This window comes from Lepus europaeus, chromosome 21 (assembly GCF_033115175.1).
Source record: "Lepus europaeus isolate LE1 chromosome 21, mLepTim1.pri, whole genome shotgun sequence".
Taxonomy (NCBI): Eukaryota; Metazoa; Chordata; class Mammalia; order Lagomorpha; family Leporidae; genus Lepus; species Lepus europaeus.
In genome coordinates this window covers 15,641,269-15,655,966 of record NC_084847.1, presented here as the reverse complement: position 1 = coordinate 15,655,966, position 14,698 = coordinate 15,641,269, and the positions used below count along the sequence as shown (strand labels likewise).

The 14,698-nt window shown below is 46.5% G+C and overlaps 1 protein-coding gene across 1 annotated transcript in view; it reads left to right on the top strand.

Annotated features, from left to right (window-relative positions):
- Positions 1-14,698, top strand: part of BMERB1 (bMERB domain containing 1) — a 139,574-nt gene that overhangs the window by 75,637 nt on the left and 49,239 nt on the right. The window contains exon 2 of the mRNA XM_062179770.1: positions 2,184-2,307. Coding sequence (XP_062035754.1) covers positions 2,184-2,307 — 124 coding nt within the window. The remainder of the gene's footprint in view (positions 1-2,183; positions 2,308-14,698) is intronic.

Genomic DNA, 14,698 nt, shown 5'->3' with positions numbered 1-14,698 from the left:
CTCTGAAAATAGAGAAGCAGACACTGCTGGGAGTGAGAGGCTGTAACCACAAAGGGGAGGAAATCTCCAATGGGCCTATAGCCACCATGCCAAATCGCTCCAAGTAACTACCAGGCCTTTTCCACTGCCTTTGTCGTTGCTTCTCTTCCAATGAGGAATCATCTCAGAGAATGAAGACCATTCATTTCAACGTGGGAACCAACCACAGGGAATTGCCATTCTCCGGGCTTTCCAGAAAACCAAGTTTTGAATAGTGGAGGGAAGACAAGAAATTCCAGGACACAGAATGGATGTGTTGGAGGTTGTCAGCTCACCAAAAATCTGAGGTCTACTGAAGAAACCAGGGTCAGGAGAATTGCACAGCTGTGGGCTTCTGGGAGGTGGCATTCTCCCAAGATCCGGGCAGGCAAGAGTAGTTGACTTCAGGGGAGTCTGCAAGTCACAATACCCAAACTCCTACACAGATGGGCAGAGCGAGGGCTCCCAGTGTAGCAAGAAGACAGACCTGTGGACAGAAGGCAGCTTTCCAGATCACAGACTTGGGTATAAGGAAACAGCAAGGCAGGAGAAAACTGAGGTGCTGAGCGGGGCCCAGCCTTCATGGTGGGTGTGGAAGGAGTTAGCAAAACTCTAACTTTCCATTACAATAAGATCTATATAACGATATAGCTCTATATAATCTACTCACATCTTGGTGTCAATTTTTTTCAGAGTTCTAAAAAATATGTGTGTTTACATCAATTGCTGTGAAATAACCTATAGTATTGACATGGCAGCCTGAAGAACTAATACTCTGCCTCATACACACACATACATACATACATATGTGTATGTGGTGTCTTTCTATATAAATGGCCATATGGCTTATGTCTATATATGTTAATTTTATGTATGGTCTTTTTTTTTTTTTTTTTTTTTGACAGGCAGAGTGGACAGTGAGAGAGAGAGACAGAGAGAAAGGTCTTCCTTTTGCCGTTGGATCACCCTCCAATGGCCGCCGCGGCTGGTCTGGTGCGCTGCGGCTGACGCACCGCGCTGATCCAAAGCCAGGAGCCAGGTGCTTCTCCTGGTCTCCCATGGGGTGCAGGGCCCAAGGACTTGGGCCATCCTCCACTGCCTTCCCGGGCCATAGCAGAGAGCTGGCCTGGAAGAGGGGCAACTGGGACAGAATCCGGCACCCTAACCAGGACTAGAACCCGGTGTGCCGGCGCCACAAGGCGGAGGATTAGCCTAGTGAGCCGCTGCGCCAGCAAATTTATGTATGGTCTTCTATAAGTGGCAATATATGTAACTGTCCATCAAAATATTACACAGCTCTCAGGGACTTTTTTACTTTGTTCTTTTTGCCTACCTGCATGCTGTGAATTTTTTACAACAAACTTGTTTTACTTTGTATTACTATTACTGTCACCACAAGATAATTATTACAAACTTCCTTTGGCTTAGAGTCAGCCTCGTTCTTGGGTGCTAGGACAGGGCGAAGTGGCCGTAGCTGGGGTGGGGATATCGGGCAAGGAGAAGTTCAGAAATTGAGGCCAGGCTGACACTGCCAATCTCTTAAGCTGGTTTTGGGGGCCGCTGTGGGCCTCAGCTTGCCAGCAGAATAGGATTCCCATAGCGACTTAGTCCTGCTTCTGCTGCTATATCAGAACGCTCAGGACTGGAGAATTTGTTTAAAAAAAATAATTACAAAGGCTTTATTTTGGCTCACGGGTTTGAAAGCTGAGAAGTTCAGAACCAGGAGACCGCACCGTTGAGCGACTTCCGCAGGGTCACAACATGGCGGAGTAAAGCGAAAGCTCAAGCGCGAGCAACTTCCGCTGAGAACTCGTGGGCCGACAACCCACTCTCGCGAGAACTAGTTCTGTCTCACGGGAACTCGAGAACTCGCGTGAGGACAACTTCCTCACGCGAGAAACACATTCATTCCCGCTAAAACCCTAATCAGCCTGGGAAAGAAGCTCCCACGTGAGCTTTTGCTGGACACAAACCATTTTACACACACACACACACACACTCACACTTGCCGGACAGGCTGAGGCCTGTGTGTCCCCGCCGTGTGTCCCAGGGTCGCAGGGGCAAGGCTCCTCCCTGGATCGCTGATGGCGTCTGTCCCGTGGGGATTCCTGGAAACCCGTGCGGCCTCAGAGTCCTGACGCCCGCGTCTCGTGCCCCCTGCACAGGTCAGCTGGACATCATCTCCATGGCAGAGACAACCATGATGCCGGAGGAGATTGAGTTGGAGATGGCGAAGATCCAGCGTCTGCGGGAAGTCTTGGTCCGGCGGGAGTCGGAGCTCAGGTTCATGTGAGTGCTGTGGGGCAGAGGTCGGCGGAGGGGCAGTGCCCGCGGTGGACACTTGCTGTGTGCCGGGCCCTGGGATAAAAGCCTCGTGTATGTTAAAATGATACTAATAATCTCATTTCATTGTCACGCCTTCTAGAATAGCGGGTATTGTTATCTCTCGCGTTAAGCCAGACTCTGGAGTTGAGGCCAATCCGACTCCAAAGTCCAAGATTTTGTGTGTGTGTTAACTGCTGGAGAAGGATGATAAAAGAGAGAGCAAGAGGGAGAGACCCTGAGACAGTCCTCTGCTCTGGGGTCCCTAGGAGCACTCGGTATGGCTCAGATATACCCAAGCTAAAAAAGCAAATGGGTGGTGGTTAAGATGTCACTTGGAACCCATGCATCTCATATAGGAGTGCCTGGGCTGGAGCCCCAGTTCTGCTCCTGATTCCAGCTTCCTGCTAATGCACCCTGGATGATGGCTCAAGTAGTTGTGTCCCTGCCACCCACACAGGATTGGATTCGTGCCGCCTGACTTCACAGCCCAGCCCCAGCTGTTGCAAGCATTTGAGGAGTGAACCAGTGGTTGGGAGATTTCTCTATTACTTTCCCTACCTGCAAACAAATGTATAAATATATATGTTTTTTTAAATTGGGTGAGCTTAGGCATGTACTTAGGCATCTGAGCTTCAATGTCCTCATTTGTAAACTGTGAGAAAATAATACATCTCTCCTGGGGTTGTTGGCAACTTCAGAGTCACGGGTGTTGAATGTCCATTCTCTATGGAGCTCAGCACTGCTGAGGAATCACAAGTAGTGTTTCTAGACGAACTGTAATTTTAAAAACTTGCCTCTGGCAGACACACAGTGAGAGAAAAGTAAAAACACAACAATAACAGAGAGTTAAACGACACCTGCTGGAGAATTCCCCAAAACTGACTGCCAGTTCCTGACCCAGCTGCACTAGCAGGTGCAGGAACCCCACGACTTCCAGGTGTGCCCAGCCCCTCCCTTGTTTACTGATCATGCAGCAGCATGAGACCTGGGCACATGAATGGACCATTTGCAGACGGGGAGACTGAGGCTCAGAGAAGTGAATCAACCTGCCCAGGATCCCCCTGCTAGGAAGGGAGGTTAGGATTCAGGCCCTGCCCTTCCTGCCTTCCATACCTGTGCTGTCACTGCGACCAGCCCTTCTCTCTCACCCCATAAAATGAACCGTGATAGACACAGCTCCTATTTATTCAGCTTTCTGCACGTGCCAGACCCTGTGCAAAATGCTTCGTGTGCAGAATGCTTCGTGTGCACGACCCCTTCTCACGGGAGCCTTCGGAGGAAGGGTGTGGAATATTCCTATCTCACACGTAAGAAACATCCTTCCTTTTGTCTGGAAATCAGCTAAGCCAAATACCCAAGCATTCAGGAAAAACTCCTCTGTCCCTGTGTTTTAAAGCAAGACAGAGAAGCACGTGTTCTATTTTAAATACAAAACTCGGGGCCAGCATTGTGTGAGACCAGTTAAGCTGCCACCTGTGATGCTGGCATCCCGTGTGAGTGCTGGTTCGAGTCCCAGCTGCTCCACATCTGATCCAGCTCCCTGAGAAAGCAGTGGAAGATGGCCCAAGTGTTTGGGCTCCTGCCACCCACATGGGAAACCTGGATGGAGTTCCAGGTTCCTGGCTTTGACCTGGTCCAGCCCTGGCTGTTGCAGCCATTTGGGAAGTGAACCAGTAGATGGAATATTCTCTCCCTCTCTCTCTCTGTAACTCTGCCTTTCAAATAAATAAAATAAATCTTTAAAAAAAAGTACTGAAAATCCCTTCAGCCTGAAAGTGTTCTAAAGCCTCCAGACATTGCCTTTGCTGCTGCGGGAACACTGACTGCCACTTTGCATCGACTGACCTTTGCAGAGCATGTCTGAGTGCACACGCACAAAGGCATTCCCAGCATCTGCACGTGCCTGGGAGTGCATTAGGACAAGCATAACTAACATTTATTAAGCACTAGCTCTGTGCCAGGGATTGCACTAAGCTCTCGACTTGTGAGCTCACTGGATTTCCTCGTCAAGCCCATGAGTCCAATCACTTAGGGACAAAAGTCAACAGTAGGTACTTGAAAAAAAATCAAATTATCTAAAACATGCAGAAGGATGTCAGGTAGTTAGGACATAGAGCGAGGTCTTAGTGATGTTTTCCAGGGAGAGTCAGCTTCTAGAGCCCCAGCGGTCTTGCTGGCACCCTACAGACAGGAGTGGATGCTAAGGACACTCCTCCGAGCCCAGTGTGATACAACGTGCACTACCTGGGGGTGCACCCAGCCCATCGCCCTCAGAGATGCAGGAAGGACTCTCCGATGGCAGGAAGAGAACATAGCACACTCAGATCTGCACAGACTCCTTATCCGTCATCCTCAGATTTCCAGGCCAACAGGCTGCAGACCAGATTGATGCTTCAATTCAGTCTCCTGGTTATGAGGAGTCTTCAAAAAAGTTCATGGAAAATGTGTATTATGAAAAAACTATGCTTGGATTTCAATTTTTTTTATGTCAAAATGCACTTATCTTTAATTTCCAGTTTCTCCAGATTTTTAAAAGTACCCTTGTGTTTCTCCCGGCTGTTCCTTTCCATGCTTTAGGGCTTATCTTGCAAGTGGGCCCTGCGCTTAGCTCCATTTTGGAGGAGTTAGAGGTTAAGAAATTTGCCCGAGGTGGCAGTATCAGAGCAGTTTGAAAGGTTCACGGAAAATGTGATTAAAAGATATGGGTTGGCTTTTGACCCGGTGGTTAAGATGCTCATGTCCCACATAAGTGCCTGGGTTGGGTACCCAAGTTCTGTTCCTGACTCCACCTTCCTACCAGTGCAGACCCTAGGAGACAGAGGTGATGGCTTAAGTAACTGAGTTCCTGCCATCCATGTGGGAGACTTGGATGTAGTTCCAGGCCTGGCCCAGCCCCAGCTGTTGAGGGCATTTAGGAAGTGAACCAGCAGATGGGAATTCTCTGTTTGTCTGTCTTTCTCTGGTGCTCAAATACATTAATTTTGAAAAATTTAAAAAGATTTTATTTATTTATTTGAGAGGTCGAATTACAGATAGAGAGAGAAAGGTCTTTAGTCCACTGTTTCACTCCCCAAATGGTCACAGTGGCTGGAGCTGAGCTGATCCGGAGCCAGGAGCTTCTTCCAGGGTTCCACACAGGTGCAGTGGCCCAAGCATCTGGGCCATCTTCCACTGCTTTCTCAGGCCATGAGCAGAGAGCTAGATCAGAAGAGGAGCGGCCAGGACACTAACTGGTGCCCATATGGGATGTCAGCGCTGTAGGCAGAGGCTTAGCCTACTACACCATAGCGCCAGCCCCAAATTTAAAAAAATTTTAAAGGTAAGTTTATTTTGGTGCAAAAAGTTTTTCCAACTGATGTGTAAGTTTTTCATAATATGCATTTCTCATGAACTTTGTAAAGATCTCAAGTATGTGTAGATTTCAACAGTTTTGTGCATCAAAATAAAATAAAAGTAAAAAGAAGCTTGTCTTTTCATTCCATTTTCCACAAACTTGTTGAAGTTTCCTCATAGTTAATGATTAACTGGACTAGGATGAGATCTGACTCCCAAGTGTTTATTAAATGAATGAATCAGTAAAGGAAGAAAGGGAAGATTAAGGAAGGAAGGTGCTCTGCCTGTGTCTACCACAATAATTCTTTTTTAAAAAAGATTTATTTATTTGAAAATTAGAGTTAGAGAGGGAGAGACAAAGAGCTCTTCCATCTGCTGGTTCACTCCCCAGTGGCCACAATGGCCAGGGCTGGGCCAGGCCCAAGCCGGAAACTAGGAGCTTCTTCAAGGTCTCCCATGTGGGTAGCAGGGACCTAAGCTCTTGGGCCATCTTCCGCTGGTTATCCTAGGCCATTATCAGGGAGCTGGATCAGAAGTGCAGCAGTCAGGACACAAACTGGCTCCCATATTTAATGCTAGCACTGCAGATGGTGGCTTTACCTGGTGTGCCACAGCACTGGACCCTACAATAATTCTTAAAAAGTATAAGCTCTGTGAGGGCAGGGACCCATCTTCCTCTCTGTTGAATCTCCTCAGTATCTTGTGAAGTGCCTGGCACTTGTTAGACCAATTACTATCTGTCAGTAGGCAATAAGTTATTCTTTTACACTCCATCCTTACCCCCAACAACCCCCTTTCACTTTCTCCCTCTGTCTCACACACATGCATGTGAGACCCATGGTATAGAATAAGAGGGAAATAAAATTTCAGACCCTGCTAAGCATTTCTTTTTAAAAAGATTTATTTATTTATTTGAAAGGCAGAGTTACAGAGAGGCAGAGAGAGAGAGAGAGAGAGAGAGAGAGAGAGAGAGATCTTCCATCTGCTGGTTCATTCCTCAAATGGCTGCAGTGGCCTGAGTTGGGCTGATCTGAAGCCAGGAGCCAGGAGCTTCCTCCAGGTCTCCCCAACGGGTGCAAGGGCCCAAGCATTTGGGCCATCTTCTAGTGCTTTCTCAGGCCATAGCAGAGAGCTGGATTGGAAGTGGAGCTGCCAGGTCTCAAACCGGCACCCTGTGGGATGCTGGCACTGCAGGCAGCAGCTTTACCCATCTCCCTGCTAAGCATTTTAATGCTTACATGAAGAAGCTCCAAGTGTTAAGAATATGACAGCCCTTGGTTGAAATAGCCCCAACGTCTGTAGCTCTGTTAACCACTCTGGGATTGGTTGGTCACACCTGCTTCACAGTAGCCGTGTTAATATCTGTCACAACCCATGGAGTCCATGTGAATCAGGCCGTATTTCATGGCTGGGGATGTCCTCTCACTTCCATGGTCTACTACTGTGCTGGTGTTTTCAAGAACAGGTGTAGTGGCTGCTGCCTTCACCACAGCCCACCAGCCCCTACATTTCGGTTCTTTCATGGCTTTCCCTGAGCTTGGCTGCTGTGTCTTGACCGCCACAGCCTCTGCCTACTCTCTCTCTCTCCTCCTGCCATATGGCGAGGAAATAGAAGAGGGAGATTTCCCACTCCCGTGGAACCAGTGAGAAATGTGGGCTCGGGAATCATCCCAGCTGTCCCACATCCTTGATCTGTGATTTTTGGTGGCTTAAGAGCTATGGTTTATCAAAGGCCCTACATGCACTGTAGACACTTTTTTCACTCACAGGAACCCCCCATGAGATAGGTTCTATTCCCTGTTTCATGTCGAGGAGAATGCGGTTACAGAAGCAAAGTGACTTGTTCAAGGCCACTGCTAAAGTGACACAGAACCAGGATTGGAACCCAAGATACTCGTTTCAGAGGCAGAACTCTTAACCCTAAGCCCTTCTGTTACCTTTATTCCCAATATAAGAGCCTTTGTTCTCTTCGCCCAGCTCTTTCAGAATAATGAGGCAAACTCCTGGTTGGATGCCACAGTCCCACATTGGGATTTGTCTTGTTCCACCATTTTGAGTTGAGTGTGGTAGAAATTGAATGGATACTACTGAATCGAGCTTTGGACTTTTCTCTGAATATGGAATATTTATTTTAGAGCTCAAAGTTCTGATCTCCAAGTGACTTAAGACAGTCAAGATCTGTACAGTCTACTTGCTGGAAATTTTCTGTAGAGCTCTGTTCATAAAAGTCCCAAGGGCCACAAAAGTTATTGAACCCTTGATGTAGGCTCAGGCTCATGCCAAGCCCTCAGCACACATTGTCACATAAGGTGCTACAGGAAGTGCAGACTAAGGGAAGGAGGCACTCCCCAGCATACAGGGCCCATGAGGTCAGGTTCACAGGCTGGCTAGCCCCTGCTGACATGTGCCCCCACTCTAAATATCCAGTATGTCTTCCCTCATTAACTTCCTTTAAATTGTCCTCTGGTTTCTACCTTTCAAAATGGTATTTAGAAATCTCTCTCTGGAGGTATGGCAATTTTATGAACTTTATTTGAACAAGTCACTAAATCCCTAAGTCTCATGAAACCACCTCTGTCTGGGAGATAATTCCTGAAGGCTGCTTTTTCTTTTTCACCCCCTCCTGGACCCTACATGTCGTCCGCCTCCTTCTCCCTCCCACTGCTGCCCTATCCTCCTGCTTCTCCCCTCCTGCCCTGCTGCAGGCAAGAACTCCTGGAGGCTGCCAACAACCTCAGATTCATTTTCGCACCCTTCATTCCAGCACTGAATCACACCATTAGCTTTTAATAATGCCTCTTGCAGCCCCTGGTTGCCTGGCTCAGCGTCTCGGCGTCTCATGTGCCATCCTGCTCCTGCTGTTTATCTGGGTTTCAGATAATTAAGTATCTTCGGCCTCCGTATGGGGGTGGGAGCAGTTATTTTCATTTTACAACAGCTTGCCAGATTTTCGTGAAAGGGATAGTGTGCCCTGCTCCTCAGCTTGCTCTGGGCAGCCACGGCTTTTAATCAGGCAGCATCAGTACTGCAGCAGGCAAGGGGCGGTGGGTGTGTGAAGGACATATTTCAGGAGCACAGCCCTGGAGTTCTGATATTTCCACAGCCTGAACTTGAACAGCAGTGACTTCGTGTAATTAAACACCCAGTGTGATGAGAAGGTCAGACCCTGGGAACCTGGCAGAGATTCAAGGTGGGGTACGGGAAAGGACATGAATTGCAGACAGCAGTTTTTTGAACCTGAAGGTTTTTCAAAAAGTTTGTGGAAGATGAATATTATGAAAAAACTCTGCATGGGTTTCAAAAAGGTTTTGCACCAAAATAAGCTTATTGTTTTTATTTTTTATTTGAGAGGCAGAAAGATACCCACAGAGAAACAGAGAAAGAGAGAGACAGCCAGCCAGCCAGCCAAAGAGGGTTCCTGTTCACTGGTTTGCTCCCAAATGTGTGCAATGACCAGGGCTGGGTTGGAGCTGGAGACAAAAGCTGGAGTTTCAATCCAGGTCTCCCGTGAGGGTGGCAGGAACCCAGTTATTTGAGCCAAGATCACTGCCTCCCAGAGTCTGTATTTATGGGAAGCTAGAGTCAGGAGCTGGAGCCAGGAATGGAACTCATGCATTCCAGTGTGGGACAAGGGTGTGTTAACTGCTAGGCAGAGTAGCTACTCCCTAGCTTCTTTTATATATATATATATATGTATATATATATATATATATATATACCATTTTTATATATATATATACACACACATATACCATTTATATATATACCATTTAATTTATTAAGCTAATAATATAATCAATATATAACATTAATATATTTATAATATAATATTTATGTATAATTATAATTAAAATATAAGCTATTATATATTATTAACTTAATTAAATGATATATACTTTAATATATTATATATACTTTTTTTTTTTTTTTTTTGAGAGACAGAGAACTGCCATCTGCTGGCTCACTCCTGAAATGCCTGCAATGGCCAGGACTGGGCCAGGCTGATGCTGGGAGCTGGGCATTCAATCCTGGTCTCCTATGAATGTGGCAAGGACCCAACCACTTGAGCCATCAGCTGCTGCTTTCCCGGTTATGCATTAGCAGGAAGCTGGAATTGAGAACAGAGCCAAGAGTCAAATCCAGGGTGTTCAATATAGGATGTGGACATCAAAGTGGTATTTTTAACTGCTAGGCAAAATGCCTGATCTAAGCTTATCTTTTTTTTAAAGGATTTATTTATTTGAAAGGCAGAGTTACACAGAGAGAGGGAGAGACAAAGACAAAGATCTTCCATTAGCTGGTTCACTCCCCAGATGGCTATAATGGCCAGGACTGGGCCAGGACAAAACCAGGAGCCAGGAGCTTCTTCTGGGTCTTGCACAAGGGTGGCAGAGACCCAAAGTATGTGTGCCATCTTCTGCTGCTTTTCCCAGGCCAATAGCAGGGAGCTGGATTAGAAGTGGAACAGCCAGGACTCAAATTGGCATCCATATGGGATGCCAGTGTCAAAGGTGGTTTTACCCACTATGTCACAATGCTGGGCCCTCCCAAGCTTATCTTTTAGTTCTGTTTTTTGACAGACATATTTAAAAAAAGGTATCTATTTGAAAGGCAGAGCAACAGAAAAAAAAAGAGGGAAAGACAGAAAAAGAGATCTTAATATCTGCTGGTTCCCTCCCCAAATGGTTACAACAGCGAAGTCTGGACCAGGCAGAAACCAGGAGCCAGGAACTCCATCGGGATCCCCCACATGGATGGCAGGAACCCAAGCACTTGGGCCATCATCTGCTGCCTTCCAGGCCCATTAGCAGGAAGCTGGATTGGAAGCAGAGTAACCAAGACTGGAACCAATGCTCTTGATATGGATGTGGGCATTGCAAGAGGGGGCTTCACCCACAGTGTCAGTGACACCAACCTCTTACACAAACTATCCTATTTTCTGTGCTGGATAGTATTCAGAGTGTATTGGTGTACTGATTTGTTTGTCACACATACACACATACCCTTGTAGATGAGGAAACTGAAGCATAGGCAGGTCAAGTCACTCCCCCTGGTTGCACAGATGCCATTAAAGAGCAGACAGTGATACAATCTATGTATCCGGAGTTCCCGTGGTTGCAGTCTTCAGGACATGGAGTTTCTCCGCTGGTTTTGCATCTTAGTTCTCTTTCTTGCCAACTATGTGACCTAGAGCAAATATTTTGCCCTGTTTCATCCTCAGTTTCCCCATGTGTCAATAGGGACAGTGATTTCTCCGCAGCAACATTGTAGTGAGGCAAGAAAAGGGGCAACATGTTTGAAAATGGGTGGCTCTTCCTAGATAATAAACAAATCAAAATTTCTTCCCATGGGGCTGGCATTGTAACATAGCAGATAAAGCTACTGGCTGCGATGCCAGCATCCCATATGGGTCCCAGCTGCCCCACTTCTGACCCACTACTAATGACCTTTGAAAAGCAGTAGATGGCCCAAGTGTTTGGGCCCTTGCCACACACATGGGAGACCCAGATGACACTCCTGGCTTATGGTTTCTGCCTGGCCCAGGCCTGGCCTTTGAGGTCATGTGGGGAATGAACCAGCAGATGGAAGACCTCTCTGTCTCTCCCCCTATCTTTGTAACTCTGACTTTCAGAAAAACAAATACATCTTTAAACAAGAAAATTTTCCTTCCGTGCTTTAACGGTTAACACTGTGCTTTAGGGATCAGAGCTGCTGAGCTGTCTCCAGAGAATACTCAGAAAACATTCCTTTCCCCAGGAGGAGCTGGGTCTTTGAGTGGCCATCTTTGCAGGTCTCTTGAGATGAGCTGACTCTCTGGAGTGTGGCTCTCAACCACCAAGTCCAGCTGTTCCCTGGGGCTTTGTTATTTTTATTAACTTTTTTTTTAATAAACACGCTTTTTTTTGGTGTCACTTTAATGAGCTGCTCTGTGAGGAAGAGCTTCAAGCCAAGGGCACAATGCAGCATGTGTGTTTATGTAACCTGACACGTCTCCACCACATTCAGGAGTTTTGCGTCACTCCAGTTGCACTCTGGGTTTTAAATAGCATCTTCTAAGAACAGGTCACCATTGTTAGAGCCACTGTACATCTCAGGTGGGAAGAGATGCCTTAATTGCAGAAGATCTAAAAAGCAATATGTCTTGGACAAAATATGCATGCATTTGAGGAGTGGGGGAGGGAAGAGTGGGAGGAGGTCTCAAAGTGAGAGGAGAAGGATGGCGAGGCTAAAGAGAGGTGTGAGGGTGGACCTCTGAGAGGAAGGATCCACCTCCCTCTGCCACTTGCCCCTGCTGAATTTCTAAGTGTCCTAGGAGGTGGGGATGAAGGTGCAGATCTGAGCTGACAGAATGGACGAAGAAACATCCCCCACCTTGACGAGCTTGTACTATTTCAATTGTCTTTCTCAGTCAGTCAGAACACACTTAAGAAAAGCAAATTATTTCTGGGAGCTGTGTCTTGCCATAAATCTGTTGGCTCTAAGAATCTCCTCTGACCCTCCTGTGCTGGAGTGAGTTGGGAGGGAGATGGTTATAGGAGACCCTAGAGTGGTTAATTTTATGTGTTCACTCGAGTGGGCCGTGGGGAGCCCAGACATTCGGTCTGACTTTGTCCTGGCTGTGTCTGTGAGGCATGTCTAAGGGAGGTTGATGTTTGAATCAGTAGGCTGAGTAGCACAGATGGCCCTCCCTAAGGTGAGTGGGCGAGTGGGCCTCACTCACCCCATCACTTAAAGGCCTGACTAGAACGAAGAGCCTGAGTTAGAGGGAACACTGCCGCCTGACTGACTGAGCTAGGGCCTTTGGACTCAGACTGACAGGGCAGCATTCCCTGGCTCCTGGGCCTGCCAGCTTGTGGTCTGGAAACTACACCATCAGATCAGCTCTTCTGGGCCCTCAGCTGGCCAGTGGTAGTGCTGGGAACATCTCAGCCTTGGCAATCACGGGAACTAATTCCTTAGAATAAGGCTCTTCATGTATGTGTATCCATCCTGCTGGTTCTGATTTCCTGCAGAACCCTGACAAAGTCCTGTGTATCTTGGAAGTTTTCATCTGGATATTTTCTCTGGTGAGCAGAGGGTGGGAGAACACCGATTAAGATCAGAAGCAGTTGGCTCTACTACTTTGGAAAAGAGTTCAGTATTACTTAGCAAAGAGGGAAATGTGCTTACCCTACAGCCTGTAGTTTTGCTCCTGGGTATACCTTGGAGCTGTATTGTGGAACTGTCTGGATACTAACCTCCTGTGGCTATTTCAATTTAAATTGATTAAAACGTAATACAGCTTCTAATGCAGTCTCTCATAGCCCCAGCCACATTTCCAGGACTTGTTAGTATATATTAGGATGAGTTAGTACCTACTGAGAAGCACACGTTTTTGTAGTCCTGTCATCATAGAAAATTCCATAGACAGCACTTCTGTAGAGAAATTCTTGCACATGAACATTCTAGAATGTTCTTAGTAGTCTTGTTTGCAATAACAACAACAAAAAAGTGGGTATTTGGCAGTGTTTAAGACACTTTTTGGAGCTTGGGGTGCCTGCATCCCATATCAGAGTACCTGGGTTCTGGTCCTGGCTCTGCTTCTAATTCCAGATTCCTGCCAATGCACATCCTGGAAGGCAGCAGGTGATGTCGAGTCCCTTCCACCCATGTGGGAGACCAGATAGGGTTCTGGGCTCCTGATGTCAGCCTGTCTCAGCCTTGGCTGTTGGGGAATGAACCAGTGCATGGAAGATTTCGGTCCGTGTGTATCTCTGTCTGCCTTTAAAATAAATAAATTTATTTAAAAACTATAAACAACGCAAATGTTGATAAGCAGTAGAAAGAACAAATCAGTTATGGTCTAGTCATAACACAGGATACTCTGCAGCAGTGAATAATGAATAAGTAACGGGCATCCATTAATATGAATGGATCCCAAAAACAAAATGTTGAGCAAAAGGCTTATGTTGAGGCCCAAATGCATAAAACCAAAAAGCGTGATTGTATGTGCATGCATTCACATATGGTTGGTAAACTATGAAAAAAGAGGCATTAACACAAATTGCTCACGTCTGAAAGAATGAGTGAAATAGGAGTGAACGGGGCATTCTGGGGCTTCTAAGAGTCAAATACAGTTTATTACTTAAGCAACATGATGGGGGCATAACTGTGTTATTGTATATATGTTTTCTGCCTGCCTTGATGTATAGTTCATGCACATATTTTTTCCCAACTTTTTATTGTGGCAAAATAAACACAAAATCTACTATCTTACCCATTTTCACATGTACAGTTCAATGGTTTCATAGTGTACAGTTCAATTCTTAATTTGTAAAACTATCATCACCAAACATCTCCGGATCTCTTTGTATTTCACAAAACCTTGTACTCATTACGCATTAACTTCTCGTTCTCCTCTTCCCCCGACCCCTGGCAACCACCGTTCTCCTTTCTGCCTTCGTGAATTTGATGACTCTAAGTACCTCATTAAAGTGGAGTCATACAGTCTTTCTGGAGATACACACATTTCTAAAGGGAAAATGCCGACAAAGCCAGAGGAGTATAAAATATCTATTATCTCCACTTAAATGTCTTAAAGACACACTCAGCTCCATACACCCAAATCCAAACTCATGATCCCTCCCCCTGCTCTGATAATGAAATGCTTAGACTGAGCCACTTATAAACAATAGACGTGTACGTTGCCCAATTCTGGAGTCGGGGAAGTCCAAAATCAAGGTGCCAGGCGGTTTCGGTGTCTGGCAGCAGCGTGGCCTCAGCTTTCAAGGTGACACTTATATCTGAGTACTCCAGAGAGGGAAGAAAGCTGTGTCCTGGCACGTGGAAGGGGTGGGAGGGTGGGAAAGAGCCCAGCTGCTCCGTTCAAGCCCTTCTGTAAGGAGCTGAGCATCTCCTGAAGGCCCCACTTCCTGGTGCGGTTGCACTGGGGTTTCAGTTTCAACCTGAATTTTGGAGGCACACACTCAACCCCCTGCAAACACTCCAGGATTTGTTGGTTGTGATAAAGCCTATGAGGTTT